This window comes from Fusarium verticillioides, chromosome 9, assembly GCF_000149555.1.
Source record: "Fusarium verticillioides 7600 chromosome 9, whole genome shotgun sequence".
Taxonomy (NCBI): domain Eukaryota; kingdom Fungi; phylum Ascomycota; class Sordariomycetes; order Hypocreales; family Nectriaceae; genus Fusarium; species Fusarium verticillioides.
Genome location: NC_031683.1, coordinates 2592218 through 2605533, shown reverse-complemented (window position 1 = coordinate 2605533; position 13316 = coordinate 2592218). Strand labels below are relative to the sequence as shown.

The 13316-nt window shown below is 49.6% G+C and overlaps 6 protein-coding genes across 6 annotated transcripts; 2 read left to right on the top strand and 4 right to left on the bottom strand.

Annotated features, from left to right (window-relative positions):
- Positions 1–57: 57 nt before the first annotated feature.
- FVEG_10020 (hypothetical protein) lies at positions 58–2748 on the bottom strand (the record flags this gene model as incomplete). The annotated part of the gene is made up of 9 exons (XM_018899087.1): positions 58–433; positions 483–657; positions 709–1088; positions 1144–1164; positions 1229–1349; positions 1399–1432; positions 1479–2229; positions 2285–2345; positions 2397–2748. The coding sequence occupies 9 exons, from the start codon at positions 2746–2748 to the stop codon at positions 58–60; spliced, it is 2271 nt and encodes a 756-aa protein (XP_018757094.1).
- Positions 2749–2956: 208 nt separating this feature from the next.
- FVEG_10021 (salicylate hydroxylase) lies at positions 2957–4543 on the top strand (the record flags this gene model as incomplete). Its single annotated transcript, XM_018899088.1, has 6 exons — positions 2957–2971; positions 3027–3167; positions 3225–3942; positions 3992–4040; positions 4097–4286; positions 4346–4543. 6 exons carry the CDS (start codon positions 2957–2959, stop codon positions 4541–4543), a joined length of 1311 nt encoding a protein of 436 aa, XP_018757095.1.
- Positions 4544–4841: 298 nt separating this feature from the next.
- FVEG_10022 (hypothetical protein) lies at positions 4842–5891 on the bottom strand (the record flags this gene model as incomplete). The annotated part of the gene is made up of 3 exons (XM_018899089.1): positions 4842–5387; positions 5439–5731; positions 5780–5891. The coding sequence occupies 3 exons, from the start codon at positions 5889–5891 to the stop codon at positions 4842–4844; spliced, it is 951 nt and encodes a 316-aa protein (XP_018757096.1).
- Positions 5892–6320: 429 nt separating this feature from the next.
- Positions 6321–7426, top strand: FVEG_10023 (hypothetical protein; the record flags this gene model as incomplete). Its single annotated transcript, XM_018899090.1, has 2 exons — positions 6321–6623; positions 6677–7426. The coding sequence occupies 2 exons, from the start codon at positions 6321–6323 to the stop codon at positions 7424–7426; spliced, it is 1053 nt and encodes a 350-aa protein (XP_018757097.1).
- A 262-nt stretch (positions 7427–7688) lies between these two features.
- Positions 7689–10249, bottom strand: FVEG_10024 (hypothetical protein; the record flags this gene model as incomplete). Its single annotated transcript, XM_018899091.1, has 3 exons — positions 7689–9573; positions 9622–10076; positions 10127–10249. The coding sequence occupies 3 exons, from the start codon at positions 10247–10249 to the stop codon at positions 7689–7691; spliced, it is 2463 nt and encodes an 820-aa protein (XP_018757098.1).
- A 457-nt stretch (positions 10250–10706) lies between these two features.
- FVEG_10025 (hypothetical protein) lies at positions 10707–13231 on the bottom strand (the record flags this gene model as incomplete). Its single annotated transcript, XM_018899092.1, has 3 exons — positions 10707–11584; positions 11633–12898; positions 12952–13231. 3 exons carry the CDS (start codon positions 13229–13231, stop codon positions 10707–10709), a joined length of 2424 nt encoding a protein of 807 aa, XP_018757099.1.
- Positions 13232–13316: the final 85 nt, after the last annotated feature.

Sequence of the window (13316 nt, the reverse complement as noted above, 5' to 3'; positions counted from 1 at the left end):
ACTGTCACCTTGACTTGCTTCTTATGTTCCTTGTCGTGACGTCATATTCTTCCTAGACTAATGAGGCATAGACATAAACAAGCTCGCGGCATCAAAGTCTATAGACGACATGTCGAGGCTCTGATCCAGTTCCCCATCCAGCAGATTCAGTGGTCCCCAGTAGTGATTCAGGTAGACCATCCCATCAGGCCAAGACGTCCCTGGATTCGCGGCGTTATCGAACTGAGACGACTTCTGTGTCGCCTTTTCCCTTGCTCCTTGTAACAGCTTTGCCGCTTGCAGAGCGACAACGCACTCGTCCATAATCATAAGAATCTCGATCGCCATGTCGACCAGACGAAGTAACGGTTGCATTTCGCTCTCGACTGCGTCTTGGGTCATGTATACCAGTATTATGCTCGCGGCAAATACTGTGTATGTTGTGTTGTAGAACCTTTTGACTTGTTAGATGAGTCGCCTTTGGTAAGGGTAGTGATACGTACCATGTTCGGAAGAAGTCACTGTGCTGATATGTATGATAGATGGTTTCAATCGTTTGCTTTGCTGATTCGAGACACTTTTGAATGCCTATTTTTGTGTCACTCATAGTCGCCCTCTCCTGCGCTGTTGACCTCAAGAGAAAGGACCCGAAGAGAAGTATTCTCAGGTTATGATATCCTGCAGCCCTCATTAGCATTACATTTCGGAATCGCATCAGGCAGCACATACGCAAATTGAGAACAAGTCTCTGTCGTTTCACCCACTGAACATCCCTGGCGCCTCTCAAAGACGGTACCTGAGTAGACGATCCCATTGGCCGTATCGCTTCGGGAAGCTTTTGTGTCCACGCCTCCAGATCTCTTTCGATTTGGCCCGCCATAGCGACCATCATTGGTATAGTAGTTTCAGGCAGGTAAATGCTCAGGCAGATGTTTCTCGTGATCTTGGAGAAATGCACCATGTGTTCGATGATGGCGCAACAAGGGTGCTCGGACATCTCAGAATTCATCCCTGTTTCGATCTCGCCGTTACTTATGCGTGGGAATCGTCGGTTATGATATAGATCTGCTCCTAGAGTATCTGGTCTGCCCATTGCGAAAGACATTTCACTTTCAGAGTGTCAGATCAGCGACAACAGATTAACTGCAGGTTGGAGATACTCACGTCTCTAAGGAGTAAAGTCCCCTAGCGAGAAAGGTTAGCAACTGATCTCTATAATTTGCAACACTCGAGGAACGCCTTGACATACCACCATGTCCGTGTCTCTGCTCTCAGTACAGCTGGAGGTTTCTTGCTATTGGGTCCCGGCTCACGATTTATTCCCATTGCCAGGGCTGTTCTTATGGCAAGGCCAACATACATGTATGACACTAATAGAGGTTAGTAGATATTAATCCCAGGCATGTATAGCTGACTGACGGTGTGGATGTAGTTCGTTCTGGCAGACTTTGGCCTGTAATCGTTAGTTGCTTCCAGCTGAGCGTCACCGTGCAACCTACCAGAATAAAATAGCACTGGACCATGTCTAGGTCAGTCACCATCCCCAGCCTATTACAGCAATCCTTAGCTCGATCAAAGAACTTCCGGCTCCAGGCTAGATTCGTCATCCCATCAATAAGCTCGTCCTCTCTCGTCCCAACCAGTGCGCCAATGGATAAGATGCTATAGTATAAAGCCACAAAGCTCGTAATCCTCTTGTTCTCCGGTCCTTCGCCCGCCCACAAGTACTCGCAGCGATGCACGAACGAAGTCTTGTCCAAGATCGGGTGGATGTAGTGGATCGCGGAGAAGAAGCCGTCTATGAAGCTGCGGCATTGTAGATACCATGGTGACTGATCAGATTCTTCAGTGCTCTTTCTCCCTCGCTGGGTATCTCGTGATTCACTTGGATCAAAGTGAGGATTATGCAATGAGGATAGAAGGGCACCCGCGTCGTCATCATCGTTGTCCTCCTCCCCTGTTCGCCGAACATGCGACAGAAGAGCCACGGATGAAGAACTTCCGTAGAACTCGACATCTCTTGTGTGAGTGTTCATGCCAGAGACCTCTTGTTCTCTCGTATGCCATGAAGAAATACTATTCGGTGTAGGAAACGCTTCCATCACTGTTGAATGCTGGGCTATGGGTAACGAGGAAGCATTCATCGCGATCCCATCGGGACTATTACTTGGCCCATCGGTCGCTGCCTTCTCATAGTTCTCCACAATGCTGGAGAGGCTTTTGACCTGCTCTTCCAATTGTCTTACATAGCTATCGTCGCGACAGTGAGCCAAGAGCAGAACTGAAATACTGTAGGTTGATGTACCTTGATGTCATGCGCATGCGCGACATGTCCTGGCCTTTGTACACGCATTCGACATTGCGGCCTTCAAACAGTCAGTCACAACTTCTTATCGCGACATTTGAAGTTTAGACACTGACTTTGGCAATATGAACATGGATAAGATTCATCGCACTTGTACTTCTTGGACCGACAGAGATCGCACGCGCGTGCAGCTCGTGGCCGTCTTGGACGCTGCGCTGCAGGCCTGTTCGCCCGGGGAGCTTGAGAGTCTGTTGATTCATCCATCTCGCGAATACCAGAATCTGTAAATTAGTGAACATGCATAAGTCCCCAGAATGTCGAAGAGTGCGGAGACCCCAGATGAACGGAATTTTCGAGCTCGGAGGCAAATCTGGGGTAACGCGAACGACGAGCTGGGCGAAAATGATCTGGATCTTGTCTCGGAGGTTTGATTGGCTGACAAGGTTTTTGTCTAAACCGAACATGGCTAGTATCAAGACTCTCGAGCTGCGGAAAAGCCGGACATGGCCAATGTGACCTCGGTTGTTCCGAGGGAGCTACGAATGAGCTACCCTACATCGACAACATTCCGAGGGTCATTTTCATATATGTAGCATCGCGGCAAAGCTAGTTGCTTGTTCTTCATTTCTTTTCTATCACGAGACCTATAGTTAACGATCATATTTCTTCAAAATGCCAAGTTCAATTGTAAGTCACTGAAGCACTTGGCGTGTCGATCCAGCTAATCGTCCTGTTTTGACAGCAACCCAACCAAACCAGTGATGATGTCCACTTGGATGTAATTGTTGTCGGCGCTGGCCTTGCGGGTCTTGCCGCAGCGATCTCCATTTCTCTTTCAGGCCACAATGTCACTGTCCTAGAGTCCGCAAAAGAACTACTCGAGGTATACATCCCCTCAATCACACATGATAGCCAAGTCGAAGGCTGACACACTATCTAGGTCGGTGCTGGCCTACAAGTCACCCCCAATTGTACCCGCATCCTCCAAAAATGGAACCTCCCCGACAGACTCTGGAAATCAGCCGCCGAACCTACGTCACTCGTCGTCCATCGATATTCCGGCCGAACGCTTGCTATAGAGCCCGATTTCCACAAGCATATCCGCAAGAAGTACGGCGCCCCGTTCATCGACCTCCACCGCGTAGACCTCCAGCTCGCTCTCTACGACAAGGCTAAAGAACTGGGCGTCAAGTTCAAGCTTGGCGATAGGGTGAAGGACATTGACTTTAGCATTCCCGAGGTCACCACCGAGGCTGGGGCCAAGTACACTGGGGACCTCATTGTTGCGGCGGATGGACTCTGGTCTAAATGCCGTTCCAAGTTTCTCGGCAGTGAGGATAAGCCCATGCCTACTGGAGATCTGGCTTACCGCGTTGTACTGGACGCGAAGGATATTGACGATCCTGAGCTGCGGGAGTGGGTCGAACGTCCAACCGTGCACTTCTGGATCGGTCCAGGCGCTCATGCTGTTGGATATTCCTTGCGTGGCGGGCAGATGTATAATGTTGTTCTTCTTGTTCCGGATGATCTCCCATCGGACGTCAGTCGGCAGGCTGGCTCGGTGGAGGAGATGCGAGAGTTGTTCAACGATTGGGATCCAATTCTGGCAAGATTTCTCGGTCAGGTTGATAAGGTCGACAAGTGGAAACTGATGCACAGTAAGTTACGTATTCATGTTCCTATCGCCGGAGCTGACAGATTATGTAGGAGAAGAACTAGATTCGTGGATCAACGATGATTCGAATTTCGTCTTCGTGTACGTATTTAATCTACGTCGTCATACCAGGGATCCTGCTAACATCTTGCTTCCAGTGGTGATGCCTGTCATCCAATGCTCCCCTACTTAGCACAAGGTGCCAACTCTGCCGTAGAAGACGGTGCAGTTCTGGGTCTACTTCTCGGCCACGTCAAGTCAAAGCACCAATTACCACAGGCCTTGTCTATGTATGAACGGTTACGCAAGTCACGTGGAGAAGCTATCGTGAGAGAGACCTTTAAGCAGGTTAGTACCCATGGCCCAGAAACAGTAAGAGAGATGACTAATGCTTCGCCATCTTCTAGCGGGAATCATTCCATATGCCTGATGGACCAGATCAAGAGGCCCGCGATCAGACCTTTTTGTCTCAGCTCGGCGCTGAAGAACTCAAGGGCCCGTTCCCGAGCAGGTGGACTTGTCCGCAGGTTCAGCCTTGGCTTTATGGGTATGATGCATTCGAGGTTGTTGAAGATGCAGTGAAGCGCAATCCTTTCACGAAGTAGTTAGTCAAGTCTGTGTAGATCATTCAGTGCCTTGTTATATTAGCAACGTTTTATCATAGCTAAAATCGGCTTCTGAGCGGCGGATGATACAGAATATGGTTTAAACATACTAGGTTCTCTCTTCTGGAATAAGCTCACAGCCACAACATTGTACTACGAAACGACTTTAATAGTACATATCTTCATGCTGAGTTCACTACCACATATTCGCACTCACTATGCTGGCCGGATGTATGTTATTGATCAGCTTCCGCTAGCCACTGACAACACTATTGCAAAACAGTAAAGTCGCTATGCGCTACTTAATCAAAGTCTCAAGAAAGTCAAAGCCCTGCCGCTGAAGATTCCAAGTAACAGATCCCACTTCCATCTTGGCCGCAAAAGTATGCTCCTCCCCAGGAACCTCCACCATCCCGCACTTGACACCATTCTGCTTCAAGACATCAAAAAGCTTTCTACTAAGGTGAATAGGGACTTTCGTATCTGCATCGCCGTGGACTATGAAGGTCGGAGGAAACGAGGAGTCAACATTCAATGTCGGGTCGACTTTGCTCCAGTCTTTCGAAGGGTAGATGGCATCGAGGACAGTGCCGTTGGCCAGTTGCGTCAGCGCGTATGCTTGGCGAGGGTCGCTAAAGTCTGGAGGTCCTGTTGCTTGACCTTCGAGGGAGACGCCCCCCGTGATGGGGACTGGGTCCTCGTCGAATACTTTGTTAAGGAATGAGTCTGTGAGTCCAGGTGGTAGCTTCATGCCCTCAAGCTTTGTTGTCCAGAAGTCATCGGCAAAGTTGCTGGGGCCATACATGTCGTAGATACCTGCGACCGGGCGAGGAACATCGAAACCCTATCTCAGCGTAAGTCTCATATGACACAGCTCTTTACTGGCTCAACCTACCAAACAAAGCGACAAATGCCCCCCCGATGAGGTGCCGAATGCAAAGACATGGTCGAGATCTGGTACGAGTGTTGGGTTGGCTTTGCCGAGAGCTGTCTCGAGACCTCCATCATACACCCAAGCTAGTAAATCTCGACAGTCTTGCATTGGACCCTCCAAGAGATTAACTTGAGGACAAAGGCGATGGTTCGGGGCTAGTACTATCCATCCTCGACTAAGACAATCTGACACCTGGTCTTTATTGACCATCTTGGAGGACCCGAGCATAAAAGCCCCTCCATGGATATTAATTACTCAGGGCAATTAGCATAGATACGGAGAAGTAAGATGCTTTGACTTACAGACTGGACATCTTGTAGAGTCGGTCCCGACAGAAGGTAGGTAAACGTCAACATCAATCTCTTGTTCACCCAGCTGCTTGTAAACAGCTCGAAATGAAGTTGGTGGACTCATTTTCTATCACTCTGGGCCAAAAACGCGGTCAATCAATGAAACCAGATGCAAAGATCTGGTGTTCGTCAAGGGTATCTGTAAGCAGGCCCTACCTACCCCAGTTCCGATATGCCGTTGTAAATCCACGTCCCGGTGATGCCGTAGACCCCGGGTCGGAATTGCGGCTTATCCGCACTTCCAACTCAGCTTTCGTCAGCGGCGGAAGTTAGTTTGAGGGGTAGCCATGGAAATTCCGGGGCCGATGCGGGGTTCTCCAGCGCCCCCGACCCGTGATGTGGAGATCGGGAAGTGGGAGGTCGAAGGAGTAGAAGAGTAGAGGGTCCTGCTAATGTTGCCAGCCAAGCCTACGACAGATCACCAATTTACCAAGTCCTTCTTTCTTAGCACTGAGCCGCACAATATCCTCTTCTACGCTATCCCTAATTCATCATGAGCGTTCCACTACATACAATTCCTCCCAATGAGAGGACAAGCTACATGATCGACCAGCTTGAGGGAGAGCGCGTTAGCATTCCTGGCAGCAAGGGTGTTTTCAGAATCCTTGCTTCGTCGAAGCAGACTAATGGCGGCATGGCGGTGTTTACCAGTGGTGCCGTGTTAGCGGATGCGCCTGGTTTTCACTGGCATGAGGAAGCTCATGATGTCTTTCTTGTCACCAAAGGTTTCTTGAAGCTATGGAGTGGAGATAAGTGTCGAATCATGGGTCCTGGCGACTTTGCTTACATCCCTCCTGTAAGTCGCGATACCGTATCAAGCTGTTGATGATGCCGGCTAATGGTGTGCAGCATGTTATCCATAACCCTCTCCTCCTTGGACCTCACACTGAGACTGTTGGTCTGGTAGCACCAGGTGACTGGGTTGACTTCTTCAGATATGTCGGCGAGACATATAATGGCATCCTTGTGCCGCAGACAGATGATCGCGACATCAAGTCAATGGTTATGCAGAAGATGATGGCGGCCAAGGACAGATTCGACGTTCACTTCAAGCGTGACTACCAGCCACCTGAGGTCAGCGAGTGGCTTGACTCTGAGAACCAGCTAGCTGGCCCTGGCGAAGCTTATTTCCTACGGGCCAATACTGGACCTAGATGGCTTCTTGGAGGAGTCATGTCAAGACCTTTCATCTTGGCATCTCAATCTGGCGGCAAATTCTCAATGTCGAGTATTGAGTCGTCTAATGTCTATGCGAAGTCACCTCTGAGCAAGTGGCTTACCTTTACTTCCATTGATCATTGCTTCATCGTTCAAGAAGGCCTTCTCAGAGTGAAGATCAAGTCTGGTGACAGCACTTGGAATGAAGTCAGGGAGGGCCAGACAGTGGTCATCGCTGCAGGAGAGACTTTCACATTGGACTTTGGCAGTAAATATGTTCGTGTCTGGACGTTCGCCAACGGACGAGGAATTGAGGAGCTGGTTCAGAATGCTGGATCTCCGGCTACTGGATTCGTGCTGCCTGACGAGATGGGAGACTGGGACGAGTCCAAGCTGCTGGACGCATGTAAAGACCTTGGGGTGGAGGTTTCAGAACTATAGATAATTAGCATAACGAATCAATCACGTGTTCCACCTCATATCATCAATCTGACCTCTTGTGAGTTGCGTTCTATTACATCAGTGCGAGCAGCGTCGTTCTCTGCTTTATTCAACCGTGGGGAAGTGAGTTATTACTATCACGTGTTCGTGTTAGTATCGCCACTGCCTATAGCATTCACAGGTTAGGAAATGGTTGGGACTATGAAGATTTAATTGTCAGTGTAATCGAATGACATATATTAAGGTCCATCCAGTCTACTGTCTAAATTATACAAGTGGCACGTTGGTCTCCAACCTCCACGCCATACTCCCCCTTATCCACCGCCCAAGCATACGACTCCTCATTCCAATGACTGTTGAAAGTATCGACATCAATTTGCACGAATACTTCTCTAGTCTCGCCCGGTGAAAGCTCAACCTTGGTGAAACCCTTCAATTCCCGAATTGGCCTCCAATCAGCTCCATTCGTCGGAGGACAGATGTAGACCTGCACCACTTCTTTGCCAGTTACACTGCCAGCATTGGTTACACTTACGCTGACTGCGAGAACGGAAGGATTTGACGAGGAGTCCAATTTGGCCCTCAGACGGTCGTATGAGAACGAAGTGTAAGACAGTCCATGACCGAATGGGAACTGTACTCGGTTCTCCGTCACTTGTGCACGGTAACCGATCTTCAAGCCCTCTGCGTACTTGATGGTAAAGTTCCCAGATGTATCCTTCTGAGCAGGGAAGTTCCCAAAGCTAGGCCAGTCCTCGAGTGTCTTGAACCAAGTCGCCGTCAACTTCCCACTGGGGTTCACCTTTCCAGTTAAGATGTCAACCATAGCCTGGGGACCTTCTTGACCAGGGAAGTGCATGTTCACAATAGCATCGACATCATCGACGAAGCTACTGATATCAATCGGGTTACCGCAGTGAAGCAGAACAGCCGTCTTCTTAGAAGCAGCAGCGACAGCCTTGATCATGGCGACTTGGTTGGCAGGAAGAGTGATATCTTCAAGGTCAAATCCTTCAGACTCGTACTGCTCGCTGCGACCGGCGTAGATAATGGTGATATCAGATGACTTTGCCACTTCGACTGCTTCTGATATAGCTTTTTCTTCGGAGTATTCTTCCTCAAAAGCCAGTGTGAGGCCATATGGAGTAGGCTCGCCAATGACAGGTTCTCTTGATTGCATGGTGACAGAGATGTGATATGACTTTCCTGCTTCCATCTGTAGCTCAACTCGTGACTCAAGCTTGATCAAGTTGAAGAGGAACTGCTCGGTTGTAATATCCGGTGCATTGCCCTTTAGCACAGAGACACCATCAACCTCGACGTTGAGCGATCCCGAGTGACGAAGTGCGAGCGTGTGTGTTCCAGTAGTCGTAGGAACGAGGTTGGTGGTCATCTTGACATGGGATCCAGGTGTCTTCAGCCCTGGCTTTCCCTGAGCCATCAAGTTGATAGCAGCGTCCTCCAAAGTCTCGGTGATAATTGGCTCATCTTGGCCGGCGTTATAATAAGCCACTTCAACGCCCTTCTTGCCCTCACGTGTCGTAACGATATCCGCAGGGACAGTCGGAATAATGCGGCGCATGCGAACGCCACTTGCGTAAGAGAGAGTATCTTTATTCGGCAATGCTTCGCGCAAGAGATCGAATGGGACTTGGCGATACTGAGGGTTGCATGACGCGCTACCACCGCCGGTGGAGACAGCCTTCTTGGCATACTCGCCAATGACTCCGATCCTCAAACCACTGGATGATGGCAGTGGAAGAGTCTGGTTCTCATTCTTGAGAAGCACGATACCTTCCTGAGCGAGTTGACGGGCGATGTCATTAGTCTCCTGGATGATCTCCGACTTCTCCGGCCCCTCACTCTGTGCCGCTTGCGTGCGGTTTCGTAGCTCAAGAAGTCTGGCCCCGCTAGCATCAATTACCTCTTCGCTGATCTCACCAGCAGTTACAGCCTTGATGAGTCGTTCGCCTCTGAAGACAGGTACAGGCATCTCAACGTCGACGCCGGCCTTCATGGCAGCGACGGTAGAACGAGTTCCGAACCAATCTGACATGACGATGCCTTGGTAACCCCATTCTTTTCGAAGAATGTCTTGAATGAGACTTTCGCTGTCGCAACAAAATGTTCCATCAACTTTATTGTACCTTCACATCATATTAGCATGAAGTCGTGATTGAAGTGTCGGTACTCACGCTGTCATGACGCCTGCAGGGTTCGATTTCCTCAAGAGAAACCACCAAGCAGCCAAGTAAATCTCCCTCAAAGCCCTGCCATTGGGAGACTCTTCAACATTATAATACCGCCTTTGCGTCTCAGAGTCATTGCAAACAAAATGCTTCGCACAAGCTCCATAGCCTTGACTCTGGATACCGTTCACAATAGCCGCAGCCATGTATCCCGAGAGTAGCGGATCTTCACTAAAACACTCAAAGTTACGTCCAGCCCGAGGATCTCTCTGGATGTTAATAGTAGGACCGAGGATCATCTGCGCATGCTTGATCTTCGCTTGGCGAGTAAGCTCAGAGCCCATTTTCCCCAGGAGCTCGGTATTCCATGTTGAGGCTATGCAGGCTGTGTTGGGGAAGCATGCTGTTGTGAGTGTGCTGTTGAATTCACTAGGACGTATTCCGCCGATTGAATCAGCTGTCTGGTGATGTTGTCAGTAGTCAATACGATGATGAAGGATATGAAGTTCACCTTCAGTGGCGCAATACCCTTTTCGGGGATGCCTGCAATTGAGACAAAGTCATCTGGCGTACCAGACAGTAGCCGGACTTTTTCTTGCAGAGAAAGTGTCTTTAGAGTAGCTTGGACATCCATGATTCCTAAATGTAATTGTCTTTACTGTGAGTACCGTGCTTTACGGTGGTGTTACGAGTGTGTATATATGATCGCGCTTGTCTCTGTTGGCGCTTTTGCCACTCCGAGAAGCCAAATCTAGACCTGTTCCACAAAAGGATTGTGGGAGGCACAACGTGCGCCCCATACTCGGGTTTTCCGGGCATGATCCATAACACTAGTTTCAATCATGCGGAGCCGGATGTCGTGAGCTTGTTGTTTTTGCCAAGCAAGCAATTCGTGCGCTTGCTGGAAATTTCTTGAACTTGTAACCGTCGATTCAAGGGAGAACGCTTCCGAGCGATGATGCTTGTCATGATAGTTGGCTGTACGTGGAGATCTGGAGATACTCAATATTGAGTCTCACACAGTGGCGGCGACTTAGGGAGGATCAATCTGCAAAACCAATAGAAATTGTATTATCCCTGAAGTAAAATCACTATAGGCCCTGCTTTAACAGCTTTACAGATATCTCTGTTGCAGAGCCTTGAATGACACCATCATTCTCCAAACTCCAGCCCTTCGGAGCCTTTACTACGGCAGTACTACCATGAGGTACTAACAGCTTAATGCTGCCTTGTCCCTGCGTCTCACTCACACGTACTACCGCTGAAAAGGACCCTTGAGGAGTCTCGAGTGAATATGCCACCTCCTCCAGGCCTGCAAGAACAGGCTCGACACCAATCCCTTTCCAGCCAGCCTCAAGAGGATATACTCCAGCAAGATATCTTGGAAGCAGAAAGACTGGCCACGAAGACCATCCATGAGCAAGTGATACATCATGATTGAAAGGCGAACCATCAGTTTTCATAGCTTCCCAGTGAGCCCCAGAGTAGTTCGGGTTATCCTGGTCCGCCATGTCGCCCCATACCTGAGATAACAGCTCTAATGCCTTCATGCCCTCGCTCTTAGCGAGGAGAGCTTCTAGTGCAAAGCCAGATGCGTAGGGGCTGGTAAGTCCAAACTTGTCCCATTTATCGAGACCTCTGAATGCGGAAGGCAAAGATTCACTGGCTGGAAATATGCCCTCTACCAATTTTGGATGGTCTGGGGATACACCTAGAGTCGCAGCATACGCGTTGACATCTTGGAAGACTCCGTCAGGGCCCAGAGATAGAGCAGGTCGCATGGTACCTTGCTCATTATTCGAAAGCATACGGATCAAGGATTCCTTCAGAGCCACTGCTTGAGAGACATATTGAGATGCGGCTTCACTATTTGTAGACATTGATGCCATGGCATTTAGGGCATCAAGATATGCAAGGTTCAGTCCGGTTGAGACACCAAAGATAGGGCCGCCCATGGGGAACCACGTCACTGTGAAGCGTTAGTACATGAAAGAGCAATATGCGGGATAGGACATACTCGAGAGATACGGCGGGGCTTGCACCAAACCATCAGAATTCAAGAACCTCTTTGTAAACTCCATCTGTCGTTCAAGTTGACGATATGACTTCTCAACGAGAGACGAATCGCCCGAATGCAGCCAGTAATCCTTGATCGAGACGACCAGTAACAGTGCATACGTCAGACTGTAGTGACCATAGTGCGGCGGGTCGTCTGCGCCATCGTGCTCTGGAGCCTGGATGGGACAGAGGTTGCCAAGATACCCTTCCTTGGTTTGATGACTGAGAAGAAGCTGTATAGTCCCTTTCCACGCTTCAAAGTCAGTGGTGGAGTATGCAATCGACCGCCCGGTAACAAAGGCATCACCACCGAAGGAAGCTCGGTCTCTCTTTGCACCATCAATGATACAGGCGAGCTTGTTTGTTCCAACCTGGAAGTCGTCAAACGTACGAAGAGCATCGGGCTGTAATAGCGAGTTCTCGTAGAGAATCTGTCCGACGTGATCTGCGACTAATAGATCTCGGTAGAGTGCAACCCAACCCGGCGGCCCACCAAATGCGATAGAGCCGTTGTTGACAAGCCCGTTTCCAAGCATCGCCTTCACATAAATGTCCTTGACAGTAGCAACCTCATCGCCTCCAATAGTGACAGTAACGCGATCTTCCACCGCCATGGTCTCAATGGTCAACCATCCTGACAGGTTCAGGGTCTCTGGCAGTTGCCATGACCCTCTCTCAATCGAGGGCAAGATAGATGATTCGTTCGACAGTCCCTCAACGGCTGTCAACGTTCTGCTCCTGGTATCCAAGCAGAATATGAGACCGTTTGTGATCATGCGAACTGCCCAGCTCGCACCATGTTCCTCAACCTTTGTCAAGAACGTGACCTTGTAGTCCTTCCATCTCGTACCCTGGCGACACGGTGCCCAGTGGCTTCCGTAAACACGAGTGCCCTCGTCAGTAACATCCCATGCTGGAACAGTCTCTTCTCTAGCGACGGTACACAAGTCGACGGTTCGAACACCATCTCTCCAGATACGATTGATGGTTTCGTCAGAGCAGTGGAAGTTGGCTTTGACAGTGGCATCAGGACGCACGGCTTGGAAGCCGACCTTGGAGAACACGATGCTCGTATTTGAGTCCAGCAACGTGATCTTCTGATATCTCTGGGACGCTTGAGTGAATCGAGGTTTGACGGTTTGAGTACCGTTCGTGACGGTGACGTGGTGTTGGCAGACTCGATAGCTGTCCATGGCGTTGGAGAACAAGAAGAATGGGCCATCGCCTGTAATAGTTAGCATTGACACGCTAGTAGATACGTAGGGGAAGTGACTGTACCATTCTCGTTGTCAATTCCCTCCACAGTCTCACTGTAAGTGACTTGGAACGCGACTTGTTGCTGTCCTTCGGACGCTGTTGCAGACTCAATGGCGAAGACAGGAAAGCCGCCTTCGCATCGGCCATAGTCAAAGATGACTTCCGCCTTGTCCTTAGAGCCATCATTGCTCAAGGTAAAATACGACACCTCCTTTCCGCTTGAAACATTTCCTGAAGTTCGCAAAATTCGTTTTGGGATAACGAGCTTTGGTGCGCTGCGGGTCTCCCGTAAATTCTCCATGTTACCTCGCCGGACCAGTATTCTGAATAGCTGTAGGTTTATCTAGGGCACACAATAGCTTGAAAGAGGTCACCTTAAGCTTAAT